This window comes from Pollicipes pollicipes, unplaced genomic scaffold, assembly GCF_011947565.3.
Source record: "Pollicipes pollicipes isolate AB1234 unplaced genomic scaffold, Ppol_2.1 Scaffold_4740;HRSCAF=5597_pilon_pilon_pilon, whole genome shotgun sequence".
NCBI classification, from domain to species: domain Eukaryota; kingdom Metazoa; phylum Arthropoda; class Thecostraca; order Pollicipedomorpha; family Pollicipedidae; genus Pollicipes; species Pollicipes pollicipes.
In genome coordinates, this window is record NW_023596545.1 from 14,116,108 (window position 1) to 14,140,416 (window position 24,309).

The 24,309-nt window shown below is 53.8% G+C and overlaps 3 protein-coding genes across 3 annotated transcripts in view; 2 read left to right on the forward strand and 1 right to left on the reverse strand.

Moving 5' to 3' along the window:
* Positions 1 to 24,309, forward strand: part of LOC119098449 (E3 ubiquitin-protein ligase MIB1-like) — a 93,748-nt gene that overhangs the window by 24,248 nt on the left and 45,191 nt on the right.
* LOC119098450 (E3 ubiquitin-protein ligase MIB1) lies at positions 6,753 to 15,335 on the reverse strand (the record flags this gene model as incomplete). Its single annotated transcript, XM_037221368.1, is given in 10 exon segments — positions 6,753 to 7,092; positions 7,749 to 7,920; positions 9,455 to 9,609; positions 10,068 to 10,187; positions 10,963 to 11,094; positions 11,526 to 11,628; positions 12,397 to 12,568; positions 13,031 to 13,172; positions 13,508 to 13,636; positions 15,278 to 15,335. Coding segments are annotated over 9 exon segments (1,317 nt in total). The 5' UTR covers positions 13,622 to 13,636; positions 15,278 to 15,335.
* On the forward strand, positions 16,020 to 24,178 carry LOC119098452 (glucose-induced degradation protein 8-A homolog). Its single transcript, XM_037221369.1, has 9 exons — positions 16,020 to 16,141; positions 17,675 to 17,748; positions 18,191 to 18,307; positions 18,866 to 18,987; positions 20,017 to 20,104; positions 21,314 to 21,422; positions 22,039 to 22,091; positions 22,520 to 22,664; positions 23,423 to 24,178. The coding sequence occupies exons 3-9, from the start codon at positions 18,294 to 18,296 to the stop codon at positions 23,591 to 23,593; spliced, it is 702 nt and encodes a 233-aa protein (XP_037077264.1). The 5' UTR covers positions 16,020 to 16,141; positions 17,675 to 17,748; positions 18,191 to 18,293; the 3' UTR covers positions 23,594 to 24,178.

Below are 24,309 nucleotides of genomic sequence, written 5' to 3' on the forward strand. Positions count from 1 at the left end.
GGGTCGGCGCCGGCCTGTATGAGCTGCACCATCACCGCCGGCTCGTCGCCGTGCGCCGCGTGGTGCACCGCCCGGTCTCCGTCCTTGTCCTGCGGCACCGGCCGGCCGCGGCGTCAGTAGCCTGCCGGGCGTGCTGGACAACGCAGGTAACCGACAGGGGTGGCGGGGTCACCGATGAGGATCTGGCGTCTTCGGGCGAATCGACTGCCCGCGCTCACGCAGCGACCTCATGGGTCATCAGCGCGCGTCCTGACCACCCCGCGGCTGCCTCTCAGTGGGCACGTACGGCACAGGGCGACTTAGACACGCACTGTTTCGGAGGTAGCCGGCCTGGCAACAAAGCCTCTGCCCATTGGGTCGATAACACGAGAAGCCAGACAGGTGGACATCGTCGCAATCTCTGAACACCGATTGAAGCACCGGCGCCCTGAATGTCATTGGCAGGGGTCGCTGGCCTACATTCTCGCGGTTAGAAGTCAAGCATGGTAAAACATACAGCACTGCGACAGGACATGGGACCCCGTTAAAGCCTCGCCGGCAGACTTCTAAGCGGACGGGGATGTTTGCGGGCTTTGAGCGGTGAGTGACTGGTCAAGGAACGGCTCGACAGGGGCCAGAAAAAAAACTCCGCCGGCACTGACGAGGTACTCTGGCCACCGATCTCGTAGCGGGATAGGTGGGTGGGTGACTGGAAAACCTCCGGCACGCGGAAATCAGGTGGGGACAGAGCTCGCAGGCTGGGATGATGACTGCATCACACAGGGAGTCAGCCACCAGTCCTCGCCCGTGACCTGCCGCCGAACAGTGTGCATGCACCGACCCAGTGTACCGCTCCAGCCTGACCAAGCAGGCGCAAACGTGACGTCACCGCGCTGCCGGGAGCACATAATTTACATCGGCGTGGAGGCCTGCGTTTAATGCAACCAAAATTTGTTCGAGTCCATATACATTTACAGGCGCACGCACGCACGCACGCACGCACGCACGCACCCCCCCCCCCCCACACACACACAGGTGTCAAGATCAAAGCGTCTATTGGTCAGCCGTCCTGCGGTCGCCAGGCGACGAGGCTGCCTGCTGCAGTCGAGACGGTCTGTATAGGGCAGATACAGGGACGCTGTATGTGCCAGATACAGAGACACTTTATCTGCTGGACACAAAGACATTACAGCGTCAGGTCGCTGACCGGAGCCGGTTCGCAATCCATCAGCGGCATTAATCTTGCCTGCCGCAGAAAATCAAACGGACCATGGATTTTCAGACACCACTGGCACTGGCGGGCACGGCCAAAGCACCCACTCTGCCAGAACTCAGCTGAATACGTGGGTCTGGCTGGCAAAAATTGTGCGGCCCTATACAAGTATGTTGCCCACCAGTACGTTTTTTAATTGTACCAGCTCACCGTAAGGCTGAATGCCAGCTTTACGTCATGTAGTATGTACCTTATACTAAAGAGAACGCGACACGTTGACTGCGGCGTACCACAATTAGACCATATGTTTTGGTGAACAGTCTTGCTGACTGCAGGATGACCTCCAAAGATCGAACGCGACGTGTGTGAACATAACATCGAACATAACCCTCACATGGCACGCGACGCCCCGGCCCCCACAACGCCCGGATCCGTGTTCACCGCTAGGCATCACATGACGGGAAGCTACATCGTCAAGCCAGCAGCCAGTCAAGCCTAACGTCACCGCTATGCTTGCCAACCGCTAAGCATGAGTGCCGCACATACACGCGTTGTGTCGTGATAAGCCCCTAACGCAGTGTACAGTTGTTCATCACGGGAAGTCTGTCACGCCACATACGCCCTGCACAGCGCGCTTTGAATCGGTATGTACTGAGTGGTAACGAACAGTGTAGTTTATCGCACCACCATCAACGTGTTCTCTTCCAAAACATGCATGAAGCCACGTGTTGTTTTTTTTCAGAAAGGCATCAAACAGCTCAAGTAATTTTTAAAATGGACCGGGTCGTATTTACTGACTCGATCGTATGAAACACACAAAAAATGCACAGATGCCTGCGTTACCTCCAGTTATTCAGCCAATGCCTCTTGTACCTGGTACATCTTATGTAACTCAAAAACCCAAACCTCTTGCAAATACCACTCTGATTACAGTGCCATCTATGCTTACGATCCGCAACCATATGGTATATGGCGGATTTAACACCTGCCGAGCGCAGCCAATTTATCCATGGCACGCCAAACGTTGTCAAACATCAAACAACCAGGACACGGGGCTGTCATCAATGAGCAAAGGACATCTCAGTCGCACAAGCAACAATATGCAACTCATGCCAACTCCTGAAACTTCAAAGCCTTCAGCAGTCTGAAAATTTGCGCCTTGGCAACGCACAGGTGACGCTTAAAATCATCAAGTTAAGACACGTCGAAAGAGCCCGGCAATCGTTGTTCCAACAAAAAGTGAAACGCACTCACCCTTATGGGTATTCGCCCTTACCATGTCAGTAAACGGGAGCGTAGAAACCACACTGGTAGACGGCACTCCAAAGTCAAATATGAACTTGCATCGAAACTATTTTGTCTCCACAGCCACCCACAACTGAGCTCGGGACCTGAAACGCCAGCGTTACCTTTGCCCCACACTGCTCCGGACTTCCCCACATGTTTTCATCTACACCCACAACTCCAGCTGTGCGGAAACAGCCGATGCCGCTGCCGCTGCCGTGTCGCGGTCGGCCGCGCCGCCGCCGCTCCACGTACCTCGATCTCGGTGTCGACCTTGTGCAGCAGGAGCAGCTTGATGACCTCCTGGTGGCCGTTCTGCGAGGCGGCGTGCAGGGCCGTGTGGCCGGCGAACACGCCGTCCCGGGACGCGTCCGGCCGCTTCAGGATCTCCTCACACTTCTGGATGTCGCCGTTGGCGGCCGCCTTCACCAGCTCCTCGTTGACGTCGCCCGACACTTGCGAGTCGAACAGCTTCTTCAGCAGCGCTGTCAGACGCTCTGCGGGCGAGCGTCGGCGAGACGTCGGCGAGTCGGAGCGTTGGCGAGGCGCGCACGGGGCCCGCGATCGGCTGAGATGAGTACAGCACGTGCAGTATGAAAACGGGAGGTAGACCAATCACTGTAACTAAGGGGTACCGTAAGCCCTCTGGCTTTGTAGCCAGTGCGCATCGTGCATTTATGCGATTCATCTCTTTCAGGTGAGCGTCAAATGAAATTCAATCCAGGTAATTATACTTCGAGCCAGCCCACCATAGAGTTCGATGACGTTAGCACGTGCTTGGCATGCGTCTAATACAGCATGTGATGGCGAGCGATTTTGTCGAGGTCTTTGCTGCCATCCATCGATTTGCCCTTTTCAAGAACTGCCGCTGTCTGGTATGATGCTTGAGTGGTGAGGGTACTGTCTTGGCGGTTAGAGGCTAATGCGTGGGTCTGCACGGCACTTCAACTGCCTTTCGGCCAAAAGGCAAAAGACAAAGTTATACGACCAATTGGAGCGGAACAGCTTGGGTAACGCCAGAGGAAGTGCTCATAAGCCATTTGACATCCACGCCAGCCATTTCCCTGAAAAATAATGTATCAAATAATATTCAGAAAAATGATGTGTCGCCAGCCGGTCACATCTCCCGACACAAATAGACCACGATGATCTTATCGACATCCAGGGATATCGCCATGACTGTGCCGCGAGCACTGACTGTAAAGCACGCGAGGCTAACATTCTCGTTCTTCAAGCCACTACCGTCGCTTCTCCTGACGTAACTTCCAGCGAGACAGAAGCACAAGTGACTCTTACTTGGACTACGGACCAGCCCTGAGCTTGAGCGACCCGACCCAGCCCGGCTCGGCCCTGCCTATCGCCGCGACTCCATGTGAACATGCAGCAAACTCACTGATCAGGTAAGTTTTCCACAATGTTGCAATATCACCGCAATTTCGCGTTCCCATTTTATTTACGTGGAAATTTGATTTTAATTTGGAGAAGTTGAAGGACACGGGTCGAAATCGCGTCCAGATCTCGCTAAATTGGTCTCACAGCCACACAAGATTAACGGATTCTGACAGAGAAAACTAAGCGGACAATCGCGCTGGCAAACGTGTGGGTCGCTGTGTATAGCTGGCTACGCGCTCTCGTGTGCGAAGAGCTTGAGTCCGTCCACTCTGGGACAATTTCAAGGATTATCAAATCCTCAACAGCCAGAGCATGTGACGATATACTGGCAGTTACATGTCACAGACGACTACAAAACCTACAGCTCGCTTCAGATCTCAACGTTGTCATGCCCATACGTGTGAAGGAACCTACCCGAAATCGGCCGATGCTTTTTCCGAAATCGACCTCGCACACCGGACATATCTCGGAAACAGCGTCGACCAGTTCCAGACGTGTCGCGCGGGATCTCTCCGTGAGTGCTCTGGACGCAGGAGACGCCGGCATATGCCGTCACACAACCCGCCTGAGGCTCACTGGGTAAGGGAAACCAGGGGTGCGGGTGCCGGACTACTACGCGCACCCGCCCTCCACCGTCATGGACGAGAGGCAGGCGACGCCATATTGGTTTCAAGCGTCCGCCCTTCCCGTCAGGACGAGAGGCAGGACGACACCATATTGTCCCCCAGCGTCCGAGTGTGTCCGTAAAGTCCCAAATGGACGACGACTAACGACAGTATGTAAAGCTAAGCTGAGGAAAGATTTGGGGCATAAAAACGACACATCCATAGGATTGTTAACACGCGCCCGGGCGGCCGGTTGGATACCCTTCGCTTGGGTGGGGCGTCAATTTGACCTCCCTGAGATCTCAGGAACTAAGAGAGCTAGACACACCAAATCCAAGAATGTATGGCCTGTACGTGGACCCACTCAAGTCGAAGTTTGAGGCCCCCAGGTTACACCCTTCGGGTTGAATAAGGTCAAACAAGGTCAAACCCCATGTTGGTCTCCAAAGCACCCCAGAACCTGAATAAGGTTCTAGCAAAAGGTCACATCCTCATTTAAGGTCAGCGACCTTGTCTGACCCTTCTTGTATGATTTTGGCCATGTTGACCAAAATCACACAGCAGTGCTTCGAGTTTTGCACTTGAAAAAACGACAAAGATTACGCCAGGCAGTATGTTCCTAAAACAAAATAGTCGAACTGCGTCATTACAGGTCAATGACATGTATCTGATCTTTTATGAAGTTCATAGAAGATGCATAATGCGGCTCCTGTTATCACTAGATTCGAAATGAGCACCACAAACTACCCCATACAGTAAGCCCTTGAGTAACAAAACAGGTTGGCTTTGACCTTGGTCTGACCTTCATATCTGACCCTAGGCCAGTGAATTCGTTCATTCAAAAATGAGTTTGCTTGCATTTGCTTATTCACTTGCTGTGTTACTTTAGAAAGTATCTCACAGATGTATGGTTATGTCTAACACTCCGTTGTCGCATCAGATTGAATGATTCCCTAGAAAATGACTTCGCTGAATCCGTGGCCTGACTTTGACCTGCCGTAGTGACCTCACAAGGCACATCTAATTTTTTTATTAAAAAACAATCTTCTATTCAATTGTCTCCAGTTATGCAAAATGTGGCGCGGATACGTCGGGCCTTTAGGAAACCATCCCAGAAAAATCTTCAGGGGGGGGGGGGGCAAGCGCGAGTTAATTGTATCCGATGCCCCCACCCCTACGCACGCAAGTGCTGCTTTCACAATAATTTAGAAAGCTGCTAAAACCGTACTTCTGTAGATTCATCTACTTAGACCACGACAAAGTTACCAAGCCCGCGCCAAAAATTACTGGTTCATAACTGGCCATTTTGCAGCCAGTTCTCGTAGATAAACGCGAAAATTCTACATTACTGGACCTCCCTGTGTTGCACTACCGTGCAAGGTAGACTTTGAAATGCACAGACGAAACTTACTGGTCTCGTTTGCTAGAGGTGCCTGGCCCCATAAGCTCACTTTTTTGGCGTCATCAACGTGATAAAAACAACTAGCACATCTATACCGCCTCGCTCGTAAAACACCGCAAATTAAGGCGTCGAGTGCTGATCTTCTTGACGACGGGTATCTCCTCTTGTCCATGACTGATATCTTAAGCTATTGATATTGATAGTGAACATTAAGACGCGCAACATTTACTCCTTTTCTTGAATTCGTCAAACGGGGGTGGATCCGACACGTAAACGGCATGAAAAATAAGCATCACTGAAAACGCCTTCGGTCTCTCAGGGCTATTTCCTATCCATGGACGTCTCATGTAGTGTCCTGGACAAGATACTGGGGGAATTATCCTATAACAAATTTAACATAGCACCCACAAACAATTAGACACAACCACGTCTTAAGCCAAGGAAACATTTCGAGACAAGAGTCAAAGGTTCTGGCACTGATTTGAGGCATAGGACTTTGGCATGATGTTACATTTATGGCGGAACTATGCTAAATGACCATGATGGTTGAACATGACGTTGGAAAGGTTAGCAATTAACATCGCCTGCCGCCATATGTCTGCCAGCAGTGATAATGTACAACCGGTGTCTTATCAGACCAGGTTATGGGACTTAAGCCACATGGGGTGTCGATAGTGTAGTGGTTAACGCGTTTGCGTTAACCACTGCACCTCTGGGAAACCAGAGGTACGGGGTTCAATTCCCCGCGATGTCCGCCCTTCCCGCCAGGGTGAGAGGCGGTCAACGTCATACAGCCCCAGTAGCTGAATGCGTCGTAGAGCCCCAATGCCACCCCCGGTCCATAGATGTGGCAACAGGAGTCACAGAAGACAGATACCCATCGCAAACTTTTATACGGGGCGAGAATGCCCCTTCCCTTTTTAAGCTAAGTAGGCATATATTACAAAGGGCATGAATGTTGTGCCCTATTCTCTACGAATGGATGCTTCATCATGCGGTGAATAATCATATCATATAATCATCATGCCCTGTTGCCAACCCTTTCCCCAACGGTCCGCGTGGCGGTACGTACCGCCGCTGGAAGAGGCGGCCACCGAGCCCTCGGACGCCACTTTGGTGACGGCCAGCGGGTTGTACGTCCACGAGGTGCCGCACACCTCCACCTTCAGGTCGTTGTCGTGGTAGATCTGCTGCACGCGCCCGATGTTCCCCAGAGTCTGACCAGGTGAAAATGAGGTTGAAGACAAACACAGACAGTGAAGACGTCCCTTCGGCACGCCACCACGGACAGGGGGATATCGCGATCGCGCGCACATGAAAGCAAAAAAAGCAACAAACCCACAGTAGCAGTGCCACAGTCTACCAAGGATCTGCAGAGACGATCGAAAATTCGAAGGACGGATGCGTTTGGGAGGAACACAGGCACCTTACCTTTCAAGGTTGTGGGCGACAATTAAGAGTTGAAGCTCCGCAATATATCAAGACTGGTTGCACAAGGACATTGTAAATGTTCAGATTAAAAAGAGACTGGATGCCGCTCCTGGACCTCCGCTGGTGCAGCAGCCGAACACCAAACACGGTGTGGCAAACTTCCCAGACACCGTGCTAAAGTCCTAGCCAATAACAGCCAACTAGCACCCGACCAGGAGTCAGGCTGAAACAGGGCAGCCGTGTTGCAACATTGCGTCGCAATTTCCGCAAATTGCCACATCACGACTCGCGGGGCAATGGACTCCGGGGCTTTGCAACAGGCCATTTTCAGCGAGGACGCTGATCCCACAGTCATCGTTGTGGCTCAACTTCTGCAAAGAAGCTTCAGCCAAGGGTTATCACAGTGTGAAGGCCCGTCAGAGGCGACTAGGGAGCCACTCACCGGCAGCATGGCCTCGGCCCACTCGCCGTGGCCCCGCTGCAGCACCTTGATCCGCTCCAGGTCACTGTGGATCTGCACCAGGTCACCGACGGCGAACTGGCTGGTGCCGGCGTCCCCCGCCGAGCCGCTGGCGCTCGACACCTTGTTCAGCGCGCACGGGTTGAACGTCCACCTGGCGGCGACGCCGACGTCAGCCGGGGCGCCGACAGAACGGGCGGCTTAGCCACGGCCGACAGGGATCGGTCGGCCGGAGGTCGCGTGGCTGGGCACGAGGGGGAGGCGTGCCCAGAGGCAGGGCACCGAAAACAGGCCGTTAATGGGGACGGGTCAGCAGAGCATCGGTTGACGGGGCGGTGGGCTGTCGGGGGACGGGACTCTGATAAGAGGTGGGCTTAACACGGAGTACACGGATCGACGAAGTGGGGGTGATAGTCTGTGATAGTCTAGTCTAGTCAAGTCTGTGATACTTCCGACACATATGTTAAATCTGCCAAGCCTGATAGCAAGGAAAATGTGCACCACCGTACTCTGTGTACAGCGGGTCAGCCTGCCAGGAAGAGGGACAACCCGCAGGTCGTGGGATCGCCTGTCAGGGAGAGGGAGGATCCGCTGGTAATGGGACGGTCTGTCGGGGAGAGGGAGGATTCGCTGGCAATGGCACAATCTGTCACGGAGGGGGAGGATCCGTTGGTAATGGCACAGTCTGTCAGGGAGAGGGAGGATCCGTTGGTAATGGGGCATTCTGTCGGGGAGAGCGAGGATCCGTTAGTAATGGGACAGTCTGTCGGGGAGAGGGAGGATCCGCAGGTCATGGGACAGCCTGTCACGGAGAGGGATGATCCGCTGGTAATGGGACAGTCTGTCATGGAGAGGGAGGATCCGCTGGTAATGGGACAGCCTGTCACGGAGAGATGGGGTCCACTGGTCATGGCAGGAGGTGGTAATCTTATCCACAGCACAGCTTGAGTGAAAAGGTCCTGCCCACAAGGATTGAGTGCACAAAACTTCCCATCCATATCTTAAATACTGCGGCGGGAGGAGGGAGGGCACATAATGCAGGGAAGCTGGTGTACTTCATACAAGACGACCGAGTGGAGCAGCCACGACGAGTGGAAAACCAATGGGATAAATGGTAGCCGCTGGCCTTGATATCGCTGTGTCGACGAATAACGTCTCCGTCATCGACGCCCGCCCTGGCTGACATGCCGGGCCAGACGGGCGCCACCTTGGCAGTGGTTAAGCATGCCTCCGCGTCAATTCGAATCGATGACTATCACGGTAACCACTGATAGATAACGGCACTGAACACGCAGGTCAGGCCTGTACAGTGGAGGGCGTAGGCACGCATCGTTTGAATTCCAGTGGCAATGACCCGTACCACACTATCGAGGCGTTCTCCATGAGCACAACAAATGCATAGGATAATGGGCTATATCGTACGTAAGGGATATATATTACCCCTTCACCCATCACCTGTTATTATATACCCCTATCATATACTATTCTATATGGTACGGGATATATATTACCCCTTCATACCCTTCACAATACAAACCACATTGACACACCTTCCACTGAGCTCCGGCTGAACTTATGCTACACCGCCCCCGGCCACGTCTCCATTCCGTGCTCTGCTGTTCGAGGTCACACCCGCTGCCGGAAGGCAGGCCCACTGGCGCGCGCGCGGACGACGGTGGCAGCCTCACCTGTTACCGCTCGGGTAGGAGACGACGATGTCGTGGTCCTCGTCGATGCCGACGACGGTGCCGGCCGTGCCGAGGCACTCGAACATGCCGTCCGTCCAGCCGCCGTGGCCGTACTGCAGCGACTGCACGATGTCCAGGTCCAGGTCCACGTTCACCTGCGGCGTCAGCGCGAGGGGACGAGGTGAGCGCTGCGGCCGCTCGGTTCTCGTAGCGTCAGTGGGCAGCAAACGCGGCCTCTTTCTCGCCACCCTTCGTTACGCTGTAGTACTGTTTGGGTGAATTATGTTTGACATGACCGGAGTGGTGCAGGTTTCCCTAACTTAAGCAAACGTGCGGCGACACGCCCCCGGACATCCATGGTCAACACCTGTGCATTGTTCACACTCACCTCAGCGGGCTGACTGACCTCACCAGCATCATTCAGCATACAGAGTAACATCAGATGTCACTTCGCTCTGGCCTGAACTGGTTCTGGTACGACAACTGACACGACCTTGCCGCCGACCTGTGCGTTCTCGCCCTCCGAGCGACGTCTGACCCGACCCGACCATCTGAGCCGCCGGTGACCTAACCCCAGGGCGCCGCACCTGACCTGACCTGACCTATGACTGACCTGGTCGCCGATGCTCCAGCCGTGGCCGGCGCTGCGGCCCGGCCCCTGCTCCCCCAGCAGCGGCAGGTGGTCCCGGTACACGGTGCCACCCTTGGCGTCGTTGACTACCTTCAGGTCCGCCTGGGGGACGGGGGACACATGGAGAGAGGGCCGGTAAGGCGTGGCTGTATCTCAGCCGCTCGGAGGAGTGTTGCGGTGCCCGTTTCTGCAGCTAGTGCATCACAAACTACCGCACATCACGGCAGTGTCGTAGTGCACTGCCCGCAGAGACAGGGGCACGCTAGTTACGTAAGCCCCTGATCTCGGTGCTTGAGCGCTACAGATTTCGTTGGATTTCACAGCGTTCAGGTTACGAAAAAGCTTATGAATGGTCATTTGGCTCGTCCATGGCGGTGACCATGTGATGCTCCCATTCCCAAAGTCAAAGTGCGCCTCGAAAAGAGCCCGTGGTAAACGCCATAGGGGAGAAATAAAAGCCATAACATACCGTGTCACTGAATTCGCGGGACAGTAGCTTGATGCTCGCAAGCTTTTTGTCTAAGCAGTGTTTCAAGCCTTCACAACACTTGTTGCACAAACATTTTGGCACATTAGGTGCAAACATTACAGAGCATACATTCGGAAAAGCGAGGCATTTGAAATGTATTACTTTCATGGTGGTGAGCATGGAGTTAAGCGAGATTTATCCTGCAGAGTCGGCTACTTCAAATCAAAATTCTGAGCTATCCAGGAAGATTTCCAGAAAACTGGTCATACTGATCAAATTACATCCATTTGATGCTACAATAAGTGAAAAGCACAAGAACATAGTCTTTTCTCTTCAACCAGGAAAATGAGTTGGATTATCAGCCTTAGGATTGCGCTGAAACCAGCTACGCAATCTGCTTAATCTCACCATTCCCTCGAAGCCGACCCGGTACAGGTTCTTCTGGCCGTTGTCCCAGATGACGTAGGCGGCAGACCGGGGGCTGGCCGCTGACCAGTCCTGGATTTCCGTCACCTTGCCCCTCCTTCCGTTGCCGCCGTCCTAAACATGGGATGCCAGCATCATCAAAACACCAGTCACAGCACGCTGAACGTCATAAGAACGACACATCACACAGTTTTTTTCTGAATGTAATGGAAGCCAAATGCCGCTGTTGTAAGTGCAAATGCCAGATGTAAACTTCCATTCCATCCACGTCCGAGGAACTACCTTACTGACCATTCCATTCACAATTTGCATTTTGTGCAAAGCGTCACATGCATTCACATAACGCAGAGCACCGCTATCCCGCTCGGTGCTTATCAACATAACCGCATGTCTCAGCTGAACCGAGATAGCGTGTAAAAACATTCCCGGGACTAAAACACAGCTAGCAATACTGAGTGGCCTGCATCTCATCACTATTTTCGTTGCCTGTCGTTTTCTGGCTGCGACTTTCGCCGCCGGTGGCGCTGCGGTCGCCCGTCACTCGCCTGGTCCTCCCACTGCCAGTCGACGCCGCGCACCACGCGGCCGCCGGGGAAGATGCCGCGCACAGAGGTCTTCTTACTCTTGCGACGCGGCTCCACCAGCACCCTGCGGCGCACCGAGAAAACGTCGGTCACGGAGCCGACACAAGCTGGCCGAGGCGGCGAGACGTCACGGAGCCGACACAGGCTGGCCGAGGCGGCGACAGGGACGTCACGGAGCCGACACAGGCTGGCCGAGGCGGCGACAGAGACGTCATGGAGCCGACACAAGCTGGCCGAGGCGGCGACAGAGACGCCACGGAGCCGACACAAGCTGGCCGAGGCGGCGACAGAGACGTCACGGAGCCAACACGAGCTGGCCGAGGCGGCGACAGAGACGTCACGGAGCCGACACAGGCTGGCCGAGGCGGCGACAGGGACGTCACGGAGCCGACACAGGCTGGCCGAGGCGGCGACAGAGACGCCACGGAGCCGATACCAGCTGGCCGAGGCGGCGACACAGACGTCATGGAGCCAACACAAGCTGGCCGAGGCGGCGACACAGACCCCACGGAGCCAATACAAGCTGGCCTGAGGCGGCGACACAGACGTCACGGAGCCAACGCAAGCTGGCCGAGGCGGCAACAGAGACGTCACGGAGCCGACACAAGCTGGCCGAGGCGGCGACGCAGACGTCATAGTACCAACACAAACTGACCGAGTGTCCTGAACAGCGACAGCAGCGATGCCATTCGGTCAGAACACGCTTGTTGTGAAAACAACTTCACCAAAGGCTCTGCGGACCTGTGGTCACGTGACCTCGAGACTGGCCACCAAAGCGGCCGCGGTACGGCCAACCCAGAGGTGTGACCGCGCGCTCTGTGCGCTGCCCCACCTCTCAGAGCCGGGGGCTGTGATGCGGTAGAAGCGGTGGCGCAGGTGGTGTTTGTCGCCGTGGTAGCAAACAGAACAGAGGTCGTAGTTGGAGCAGTCGGCGCACTTCCAGCGGATGCCGAAGATGGGCTGCTGGCGGCACGTGTCACAGATGGTGCCCTCGTGCTTGATGCCTGCGGTGGGGCGAGACGGGCCGGCCCGCGGTCAGGCGGCGGGCGGAGCGCTCAGGGGCTCCGGCGGACCCCCACTCGGGCTAGCCAGATGGTGCAGGTCAGAACGCTCAGAGGAGCTGCTCTATGATGCCACGAAAACACACCATATGGCCCCAGTTCTTCCACAAATATACGAGCATTACCAACTGTGCTAGTGACGTATGTATTGCTGCTTCCCGTGATAGTGGCTTATTTACCAGTGAGCATTCCCATGTCAAGCGCATCACACATTAGAGCTCCCCATCACAAGTGAGTCAAGCACCAGCAAGTGCTTCTCATCACAAGCGAGTCCCGCACCAGCAGGGGCTGCCCACGACACGTGACACGTTAACCAGTGAGTGCCACCCGTGATAAGTGAGTCCTTCGCCACGGCAAGCCACTCCTATACCAGAGAGTGCTGGCCGCGCACCACACGTCACGTACCCGTGGGCGCGCTGTCGATCACCCGCAGGTCGTAGGCGCCAGCGCAGCGGTAGTTGGCCGCCGTCCCGTTGTCCCAGACCACCACCACCTCCTCGGACGACTCGAAGTTGCGTACGGTGCCCACGTGGCCTTCGCCGCCGTCCTGCGCGCGCCAGGTGCGCTCGATTATGGCGCCGCTCGTCCCGTGAGGACGGCAGAACGGGGACTCATGCCCGTGAGTGACCACACGGTACTACAAAATCAGGAAGCCACGCAGCGCCCACGCCCAGCGATCGGTACAATTGCCATAGCCTGGAAATATGCCGCGGCACGGTAACACATGCCTACACTTGGCGCGACGCGTGACACTGAGAACGCACACACAAAACACGACAGCACGCGATGCTAGCTGGCAGCTCGCTGCCCCTTCCCCAGCCCCGTCTCACCGGCCACGGCCGGCTGCAGCAGCGGCCGCCGCCCGATGCGACGCGCACTCACCTGTTTGCACCACTTCCAGTCGGGGCCGCGCATCACGCGCGCCCCGACGCCCTCCATCATGATGCGCGCCGTGCGCGTCGCCACCACCGAGTTGCGACTGGACACATTGTCCATCGCACGGCTGGAGGGCTGCGGACCAGAGGCAGTGTACTAAGGTGGTGCGTTCACAGATGGCAATGACACAAAACTTGTGAGTTATATTTTTGGAGGGCTATATGTGGCTGGAGCAATGTCTTGCACTAAGGCATGCTGAATGCAGCCATGCTGTCAGAATCACAGTGCAGCAATGCAGCAGAAAAGGCAAGGTACTGTAATTTTTATCAACATATATTTCTGACATGCCAATATGCATGGTATATGAACATCTTCCATGTGAAATGACCCAGTAAAAAGGCACCCTGGGCAATGGATGATATTGAGATGTCCTGGTGGATTCTGGATTAGTGACCACCACTGGATTAAACATCTATGTACTTCTCACAGCTCAATCAAGTGTCTCCTTAACATGTTAGCTGGGGAAGGGAGGGGAGGGGCAGGGAGAACAGGGCAGTGGAGGCTCAGCATTAGCCCTTGCTAGTCAGAGCAAAAATTTTATCTGTTGTTACTTTCTCTCCAAGAACATCACAGACATTGTTTAAGTGTCTTGTGAGATACACAAGTAAAAACAAGAACATTTTGTGGATGTTGGAATCTGATATCACCTGCCAGTGCACCCACTCAGTACTTGGAGGAAGCCCTGGTCCAATGCCTCTGTAAGGATGGAGTGCATTCTGGTCAGGGCCGATTTAAGAAAATGCCACAAAATCTCTTGATCCATGACCAGTATGGCAATGTACAAAAAAATTATCCATTGCACTGGACACCCATGTGACTCTGGTGTGCTGAACCTGATACACCAGTGTTGAAGCATTCAGCTACTTAAGTGACAGGATGTCACTTGTTGTTCATGCCATTATGCCCCTAGCTTTGGTGTCACTCCCATTCCTCAAAATTGGCAATCCCACCCTATCTAAGTGCCAAAGGCCTGAAAAAGGGGTGGGCAGACCAGATGTCTGAGTTCCGGGCCAGGGCAATACATAAGCACCAATAAATTGTGCACTGAGGTTGCTGGGGAACTAAGAGTGCTGGTTGCATGAATATATATGTACATCCTGCACATCCTCCTCGAAGTATTTTTGAATGTTTTGTGCACATGTACACCAAACTCAAGCCAGGCCAAATCATGCTGCATTTTCAAATAATTTTTGCTGAAAAGATATCTTAGAGGCATTTTTGACTGATTTCACCTTTCTTGCATAATTCCTGAAACCATTGCCTAAATGTATCATGGATGGTACTAGTCATGAAATCAGACTATGAGAACTCAGATTTATAGCACGCAGGCACTAACATTATTATTGGGTTACGATGTCACCCCTCAGCTGGGCACGTTTGGCATGACATGTATTTTTATCTTGTCGGTAGGTACAAAGCAATTAAGGTACTGTCTAAACGGACATCACAGGATTTTATGGGTAAGAAAGGGTTCTAATGGTACGAATTTTTGAAAAGCTACAGCAAACGCTAATTGAAAGGTACTGTTCGGGAAAATCCTGCTGTCTACAAGTCTGATTTTATACTGCAACGTATTGATAATATTCGTGCCCGTCCTGACGCCACAAAAATATTCCCGACAGGGAATTTCTCCAAAACTACATGATACAGGAATTGAGGGTTCCTGCTTCCGATAAAGATGTTAATAATACCACAAGTCCACCCCTATGTACCCACAAGCACCGCCGCAACCACAAGGCGCTCCCAATCAACGGATCAGGATGCAGAGTGATGGAGAAATTGGCGCAGCTGCTTGTAGAGGTTTCAGGCTTACGAAGAAAGGTCAGCTGGCGATGACGTCATGGCTAATACAACTTTAAAATATCGTTGGTTTTTCAAGTTATTGGTGATCTCGCAGGTATACTCAATGTTAAACATGTTAAAAGAAAATGTATGGGTGGTGCCGTTCATAGCATGTAAAATATTTCCAAGGTGAGGGAAAGGTCAAGATCGGACGCGATCGACATAGGACGGAACGTATTGAATGATACTGGAAAGAATTTGACTATGATTAGAAAGGGCAACAAAGCCTTGTACCGGAACGCTGTGTTCACATCTATATGTCGGCCATACAATCGGATTGAACCGGACCGGACTGTGTCGGGGAAGCAATATCTCATTTGGGAGCTTTTTCAATGTAGTGTGTCCGGGCTCGGGCTCGATGTTTTGCTTGTGCGTTCTGGAAGTCATGCAGCTGCCTGATATTACCAGTCTAAAACTGTCGATAATGCGATGCGCTTGTAATTGGTTGATTCTGAGCTTATCTAAAATAGCCTTAGAGGTTCCTGACACCGTCTTTTGCAACATAAACATTATGACATCACGACCAGCTGGTCGGAATGCAACAGCTGGCAACGATTTTAGTTTTACACTCATTGAGTCGTAAGACACATCTGCGCCGTAGTTGTCGCTCGTAATTTCAGAACGCAGTGCGCTTAATTTAGGCTTTGTTGTTTTGAAGCTATCAGCTAGGTGCGCGCAAGAAGTGTGAACCGCGTTGGACCAAGTCTGTTCTAGGAACGAGCGGAGGAAAAGTGTCAGGTAATTAATGCCTGTCTGAAAATGCGCATCAGCGGTGTGGAGAACTTAATGAGATACCTGACGCACTGGCTCGGGTTGTTCCCTTTCACACCCAATAATACTGTCAACGAACCCTCACACTGCGTCTTTTGTTAAGCTTGGTATGAGTGACAAGTTTTAGGCCTACGGTTGAGCATTTGGCATCTTGAGGGTTGTCCCCTTGCCAGTCATTATAATTGAGTACAGATGTGCCACAGTCACAATTTTGGTTTAGGGGCCAAGGCTGATGGTAATGAGATACAAAATTGAGAATGCCACTGATAAGAAATATGGTGCATGCTTATGTTAAAGGCAGTCTGTACTGCTATTTTAAAATGATGCTGGACACTTTTTTGGTGTGATATGTTAAGACCAGTATGCTCAGTTCACTTACAATGTTCATTGTTTTGGTTATTCTTTGTTGATTGCTCATCCAGGTAGCTAACATGGCATTGATATCAGAGGGATGCAAGGGATGTTTGGTCAAAGACCAATCTCCATCTACAACCTTATGGAGGCAGTGCTATTTTTATTATGCTGAGGGTTTGCAGGGTGATGGGGCTGTTACTTTTACCTCTTGTGATACACCAAATCATTACATTTACTGGTTTGCCATCAGCAGGAAGTGCAAGGAAGGTATGGATTTTCCTCATGGAGTGTATGTCCTGATGGCAGTAACTTCATGTCCTGGTAAAATACATGTCCTGCATGGAAGTAACTTCAGCATTGCTGCCACATCTTTAGCTTATGTATCCCATAAATTTCAGTGCTCAAAGTGCAGCGCAACATCATCACCAGTTTTAGCCCAAAGGCAAGAAATCCTCCAAAGCACTATGATATTAGGTAGCTTCATGCAAAAGACTCCAAAAACATTTTTCATCACAAAAAGTAATTCAAAAATTCATGCAGTTTTCCTTCACAATAGGTTATTTGATGCATGCAAGTAAGGCATATTGTACACTGGTGCGAAATAGGTGTTTGATGCAGTAGGCAATTTTTTTAGACCTAGGTTTATGCATGCATGCATTTTTATGCACACTCACATTCTGGAAAGCACCACTGGTTTGAATTTCTCATGTCATGGTGCATTCTCCATCTCTACAGTACTTGTTTCTGTCATATGAGAAGCATGAAACCTATCACCACTTTTCCATGAGACAGCCATTCCATTGTGATAAAGAAATATCCATAATTTTATATTGATTTGCCCTGTCATACATGTGTACTCACATGGGTCTGATGTGTAGTCACATACCATGCTCTTAAACACACATTTGAACATTTTTCCAAGCTATTTTGGAATGCTTATGAAGTTTTTGATTAGTTATCCATGATTGTCATCAGTCTTTTAATATTCAGCTACTTGGGCAGCGCTGCATGACCTTTAGCAGTCAATGCGCCCTAAAACCCCAAATCATCATCATCATCATACTTGGGCAGCAGTGATATCAACATTTTTCATGCTATCATGCCCTCACACAGTGTAAATTACCTATTGTTTTTCTGCTTTCTCAGTATCAGCCAATCAGTATCCAGCAGGTGGTGGTCAACCCAGCACCTAGGTGCCTGAGGCTTGCCAAATTGACCAGGTAGGTCAGATATCAGGGTTTGGTGTCAGAAGGTCATGGATTAACAGCCAACAAATTGTCTGTGTGGAAGCCAACTAAAAGGCCAGAATTCAGGTGGCATGAATGTGTATATCTCCTGCATACCCTACTGGAGGAATTTTGGAATGCTTGTTATATCTGGCTTGATGCTCTGTCTTATCATCACCTGCCTGGTTATGACAGCTGCCACACCTGTTCGGGCCCTACAGAGATGTGTTAACTATTCACCAATGTTCTTGCTGTAGATATGTTAAAAAGGGATGCATACTGTATAAGACATCAAGCCAAACAAAGTAACATAAGTCTTATGAGTGTTGATTGCTGACATTTGTTTTTGTCATGTGTATTCACTGCTGCATGACACCTAACTTCCTGATTTTTCATACACAACAAAACAATTTTTACCCATTATGTACTCCTACAGAGCATCAAGCTTAAATAAGGCCAAGTGTTCCAATACTCATTGTTAGATCACAGTAATTTCCTATTTACCCTTCATTACTGGAACCTTGAAAGCCTGCCCTGACATGCCAAGGACTAGGTGAGTGTTTATGATAGAATTAATCAGTGCTGTTTTGGCAACATCTCATGTTGTATACAGTCTCATGTTAAGTGTGTGGTGAAGATGTTGAGTATAATATTGAAATGCTGCTGTTATCAGGGTTTTATCATGGATTAAAATTGTTGCCTGTCCATCATGGGAGGCTGTTTAATGTAAACATTGGCATGGCTGACATGGACTGCTGTAATTTGTTAATGCAGTAGTTGAATTGAGTGCTGACATGGGGGGGTATGGTTAACCTGCAGATATGTTTTTGGAGGCATCCTTATTTGTTTTGTGTCATGTTGCAATGCAGAGTCCATGTTGTCATTTATGGTAAATAAGAAAAAGGTCCATGAAGTGCTCCTGCTCAATCATACCTAATGTGTGCTCTCATATGTGGTGTTTTAGAGCAGGTGTGCCCAGTGACCCCCACCAGGCGGCAGTCTGCTGCTGTGCGCGGCGTGCCTCTGTGACTGATGTGTGCCCTGCTGCTGCCGCGACCCGTTCCTGTGCACGGAGCGCCTCCGTGACTGGTGTGTGCCCCGCTGCCGCCAGCGCGATGAGCAAGCAGGCGGAGAGCTGCAGCATGCCCAAGGAGAAGTGGGCTGGCCGGCTGGAGCGTGTGCACGTCAGCAGGTCGGACATGAATCGGCTCATCATGAACTACCTGGTGACCGGTGAGCAGCGGCACGGACCACGCCGTGCCACACCCAGGGAGGCAGCCGACGACGGACTGTGGGCCTCACCAGCCAGCCACAGCTGGGCTCCGAGTCGGGGTCAGCTCCCTATCACTGCTCTCTGGGGCTCGCCAGTCGGGGCCGCGTTGGGGTGGTTGCGTATTACCGCTATCTGGGCTCACCAGTCGGGGCCGGGTTGGGGTGGCTGCTTATTACCGTTATCTGGGGCTTGTCAGTCAGCGGTGGGTCGAGGTGGCTCCCTCTCACCGCTCTCTAGTTCTCGCCAGTCAGTGACGGGTCGAGGTGGCTCCTTCTTACCTCTCTAGTTCTCGCCAGTCAGTGACGGGTCGGGGCGGCTCCCTCTCACCGCTCTCTAACTTTCGCCAGTCAGTGACGGTCGGGGCGGCTCCCTCTCATCGCTTTCAGTGTGTTGCACCGTACGCTGTCATGAGCTATGTTGCGATACGCGAGGGATCACTGTTGACGCGCTTAATTGCGCGGTGGAGCCGCGTGGCCTCAAGACATTGTTTGGTTAGTTTTGAAACGCATGAAGCCACTGAGGTGACTGACAGTGACCACAATCGCTTTGTTTGCAATAAAATCACAGGTGCAGAGGGTGGAACGCACTTATCATTGGATCGGTTGGAATAAATTCATTTAATTGTTTCTTGCTACAGGGGTAAAGTTCATCATAAGGCGAAAGGGAACAACTTTCATCTAATAACAAATTCCACTTGACCCTGGTAATACTTGTTCGAAAAGAACATATAAATTTGACGTCTTGGACGTGCACACTGATAATGCTTCAACATGGAGGCCAGCTCAAATTCACATTGAAATGACAGCATTGGCAAAAGCATACAGCATTGCACATATAGGATCTTGCATTGAGCGCAGATGATCCCTGAACTGCGCACCTGGGGCGGGGGAGACCTACGATCCACACCTCGGCCAGTGTCTAGATGGGCTGACTACGGCACATATCCCTGAATGCAGCAGAATGCAGCGGTTGAATGCCGTCCGTTTCAGAGGGATTCAAGGAAGCTGCCGAGAAGTTTTCTCTGGAATCGGGGGTGGCCTCTGAGGTGGACCTGGCGTCTCTCGATGATCGCATCAGGTAAGCGGCACTCCCTCGTGCCCCCGTGCGTGGTGTCACTGACGGACGGACCGTCAGCGGTCGCCCGAAGTGTCGGCATGGCGCCTCCTGGCTAGGCCGGTGGGACAGCGTGCCTGGTATCGCGGTACGCTGATTGCACCCGCTTCCCGGCGCGGTATGCCAGGCGTGGCGTCTGAGCACGCGTTGTGCGAGATTTTGTACGTGGGCCGTTAGGTTGTGCCCGGAGGGATTGCTTGTCGGTCATTCGGAATGCTTGCGACAGCTGCAGCAGGATAATGTAAAACAGTCGCGTACGTCTTCCTCAAGCCAAATGTTTGTCTTGTGCCCGGAGTAAGTGATACCCATTCCGAGAGAGTTCCGAGAGAGTATCCCAAGACGGAAGATCCTCCTGCTACCTCACCGCCAGTGTTCCCCGATCGATCTGCCCAGATCACGCCACAATCGGTAGCCGAATTTTTCCGGCATGTGTCGAAGAGTGACGCGCTCCCGTCACACTCGTCCACTGGTGACCGTCCGCGGTGGCCACCCACCCGCGACGGCACCTGCAGTGACCACCCACTGGTGACCGCCCGCGGTGGCCACCCACCAGCGACGGCACCTGCAGTGACCACCCACTGGTGACCGCCCGCGGTGGCCACCCACCCGCGACGGCACCTGCAGTGACCACCCACTGGTGAGCGCCCGCGGTGGCCACCCACCAGCGACGGCACCTGCAGTGACCACCCACCAGAGATGTGGTCCGCGGTGGCCACCCACCGGTGACGGCACCTGCAGTGACCACCCACCGGTGACGGCACCTGCAGTGACCACCCACTGGTGACGGGACGCGTGGTGGCCACCCACCGGTGACGGGCCCCGCAGTGGCCACCCACCGGTGACGGGCCCCGCAGTGGCCACCCACCGGTGACGGCACCTGCAGTGACCACCCATCAGCGACGGCACCTGCAGTGACCACCCACCAGTGACGCGGCCCTCGGTGACCACCCACCAGTGACGGCACCTGCAATGGCCACCCACCGGTGGCGGGCCCCGCAGTGGCCACCCACCGGTGACGGGCCCCGCAGTGGCCACCCACCAGTGACGGCACCTGCAATGGCCACCCACCGGTGACGGGCCCCGCAGTGGCCACCCACCGGTGAAGGGCCCCGCAGTGCGCCGCTGCATGCTCTCCCGGCAGCCGGTGACGCGTCGCTGACGTCTGCGCCGCAGGATCCGGGACGCTATCCGCGAAGGACGCATCTCGGACGCCACGGACGTGGTCAACAAGCTGCACCCGGAGCTGCTGGACAGCGACCGCTACCTCTACTTCCACCTGCAGGTGCGCCGCGGCGACCCGCCACCCGCGCCACCAGCTGCGGCTGGGGCGGTTGGAAGGGGAGTGGAGCGAGATTTAGTCGTGACTGGGTAGATGACATGAGGTATTTCGATGCTGGTGGTTATGGGGAGACGCATCCGGCAGTAGGGCATTGTGGAGGTTTGGAGGCCCGGGAATCGTTTCGCTTTCTTGTTGTTCATTGTATCCTATGGTTTTTACTCGCGTGAGCTCAGACTGGATGGATTGGTATAGGCCGTGCACTGTCCTGGCTCAGGAGTGTTCATTCTATTACATTTCCAGTAGTTATTGTGTGATAGTATAATGGTCTTGCGTTCCGCCATGTCCGTTTGATTGCTACCACAGTATCTTCAAGTATCTAACCGGGTGAGGTCCCTATGCGTGGACCCAAATGTTCGCACCACGTGGCGAAAAATATCGCCAAGCTGCCGAGCAGCCAGAGAACTCTCAACCAAAGCTGAACTATCTGAAAAACAGCCTTCCGAAACACTGGCTCTCGGCTTTCACAGTCTCTTGTCGAATATCCTCGCCAAGCCGGTCTCAGGACAAGGTGGCGTGGTGGCCTGGTATGGCCCGTTAACGGACGTGTCTGTCTCTGCAGCAGCAGCATCTGATCGAGCTGATCCGCGACGGCCGCGTGGAGGAGGCGCTAAGGTGAGCTGCGGCGACATTGGCATGCATCGCCGCAGTGGTCCGATCACTGTACCGCCGGATCTGCAGCGGTGCAGCGGTCCCATCAGTATACCGCCGGATCTGCAGTCGTCCCATCACTATACCACCGGATCTGGAGTGGTCCCATCACTATAGCGCCGGATCTGCAGTGGGCCGATCAGTATACTGCCGGATCCGCAGGGGTCCCATCACTATACCGCCGGATCTGCAGTGGTCCCATCACTATACCGCCGGATCTGAAGTGGAGGCGAGCACCCCAAACGGCCGGCGCCGCAATCTGGGCTAGGCTCTCAAAGCAATCGTTTAGGTGCCTCCCTTTGTGACGCCACCCCGCCCTGCGCGCGGCCCAGCCGGCCGTCCCTGCCGGGGAGTTGCTGCCGTCTGTGACGCCGTCCCACTCCGTGCGGCAGCTTCGCTCAGCAGAGCCTGGCCGAGCGGGGCGAGGAGAACACTGAGGTGCTGACAGAGCTGGAGCGCACGCTGGCTCTGCTCGCTTTTGAGGACCCGGCCAACTGTCCCTTCGGCGACCTGCTGAACGCCTCGCACCGGCAGAAGGTAGACGGCGCGAGATGGAGGGAAATGCCCTCGCTGAGTTGGAGGGGTTGTTTGGCGTCCACATGCCTGCGCTCCGTGGCTCGTTGCGGCACGGATCTATGTAGCAGATGGGAAATAGTCGTTGTTTGGGCGAATGATACGTCGTAGCCCCGGTTTTGCTGAGTCGTTCGAGCCGCGCTTGGTGGAGACCCGACGATGTGACCAAAGTACAGGACAGCGATTGAGCGTGTATGTGTGCCAATGTCGGGCGTATTGGCCGTTCGTTGTGGTTAAATTGTTGCTTCAATTTTGGGCAGAAGCCTGGTGAGCTACAGCTTTACGTTCCACGACGTTCAACCGTCACATAACCCGAGTGGGTGATACTATGAAGCTGATGGCGACGACTGAATGCACGCGCAAACTTGCTTGTCGCCCCGAGGCATCGCTGGGGCTCGCACGCGATTTCTTTCGGTTGGAATCAGGGGTGGAGTGAGCAGAAGAAAACAACTGATAAGGCCCTGCGGCCTATTTCTGTCCGTTGAGGCACCGGGGTGGCTAAATATGGCCGCCGTTTTCTATATCAGCCGCCTTTCGCCGGCTGTTTTTTTGGTTCCGCTCATCCCACCGGAAAATGACTGCACGGGCTATCTTAAGCCTCCTGGTGGACACGCTTTGTTCGCCGTTAACACTACTCTCCAGAGAGGCTGCAAAATGCACACTCGAGCATCGGATTGGCTAGTGGCGGCAGAACTGCAGTAACTTCCGATCGTGGCCTCCAGGTGGCGAGTGAGCTGAACGCGGCGATCCTGCGCCAGGAGAGCTCCGCTGACCCGACCACCCGCCTGGAGACGCTGCTCAAGCTGCTGCTCTGGGCGCAGATGCAGCTGGACCAGAAGAAGATGCGCTTTCCGCGCATGACCGACCTCGCCAGCGGCACGCTGGACGACTGAGCGTCGGTCACCAGCGTCAGCTGTGGCGACGGCCGGCGGACCGCGGGCGACCCCGAGCCTGGCGCGGGCGGTGGCGGGCGGGCCGGCTCGGTGGCTGTGTCCGAGCTGTCGACGCTACGGGGCGGGAGCGCCGACGGCTGCCGCGAGCAGGCCCGGGCCGCGCTGCTTACTGTCGCCTCCGGCGGCCTTCTGCTCGGTCGCGCTGGGGCGAGGAGCCACCGTCACATTAGCGTTGTGGGGGTCCGGACGGTGGCGGCGGCCGATACAGGCCACGGTACACGTTGCTGGTAACCTGTGGACGCCGCCAACTGCCGTTGGAGACGACCTCGAGGCCACGGGCACCAGTGGACGCCTCTGGCTGGAGGAGAGCAGCAGCGGGGGCCCCGTCCGGCCGGGCAGGCGGCGTGCTTTATCTGTCCGGACGGCGGTGTGACTGTCCCGCGAAGGTCCTGCCGTGGCGCACATTGAGGACGCATTGTGACAGAGAAGTGGAAACAGCAGCAGCGCATGGCCACTGATAGCTTTATATCGTGTACATAAATGATGTAAATAGTGCACTGGTGAAGAAAATAAATATTATATTTAAGTGGGGATTTCGTGTACGTCTTGCCTATATCTGGCGGCGAAGGAATCTGGCTGGCCCACTGAGGGTTCTAGAGACCGGTCAGTGTCATGACTACATAAACTGGCAGTCACTTGTCACGTCATCTGGGCCG

What these genes read in the sequence shown, in the direction of transcription:
- LOC119098452 (XM_037221369.1), top strand. An exon ending in TCTCTCGATGATCGCATCAG is followed by an intron (nt 20,105 to 21,313) that starts GTAAGCGGCACT and finishes TCTGCGCCGCAG; the next exon opens with GATCCGGGACGCTATCCGCG. An exon ending in ACCTCTACTTCCACCTGCAG is followed by an intron (nt 21,423 to 22,038) that starts GTGCGCCGCGGC and finishes CTGTCTCTGCAG; the next exon opens with CAGCAGCATCTGATCGAGCT.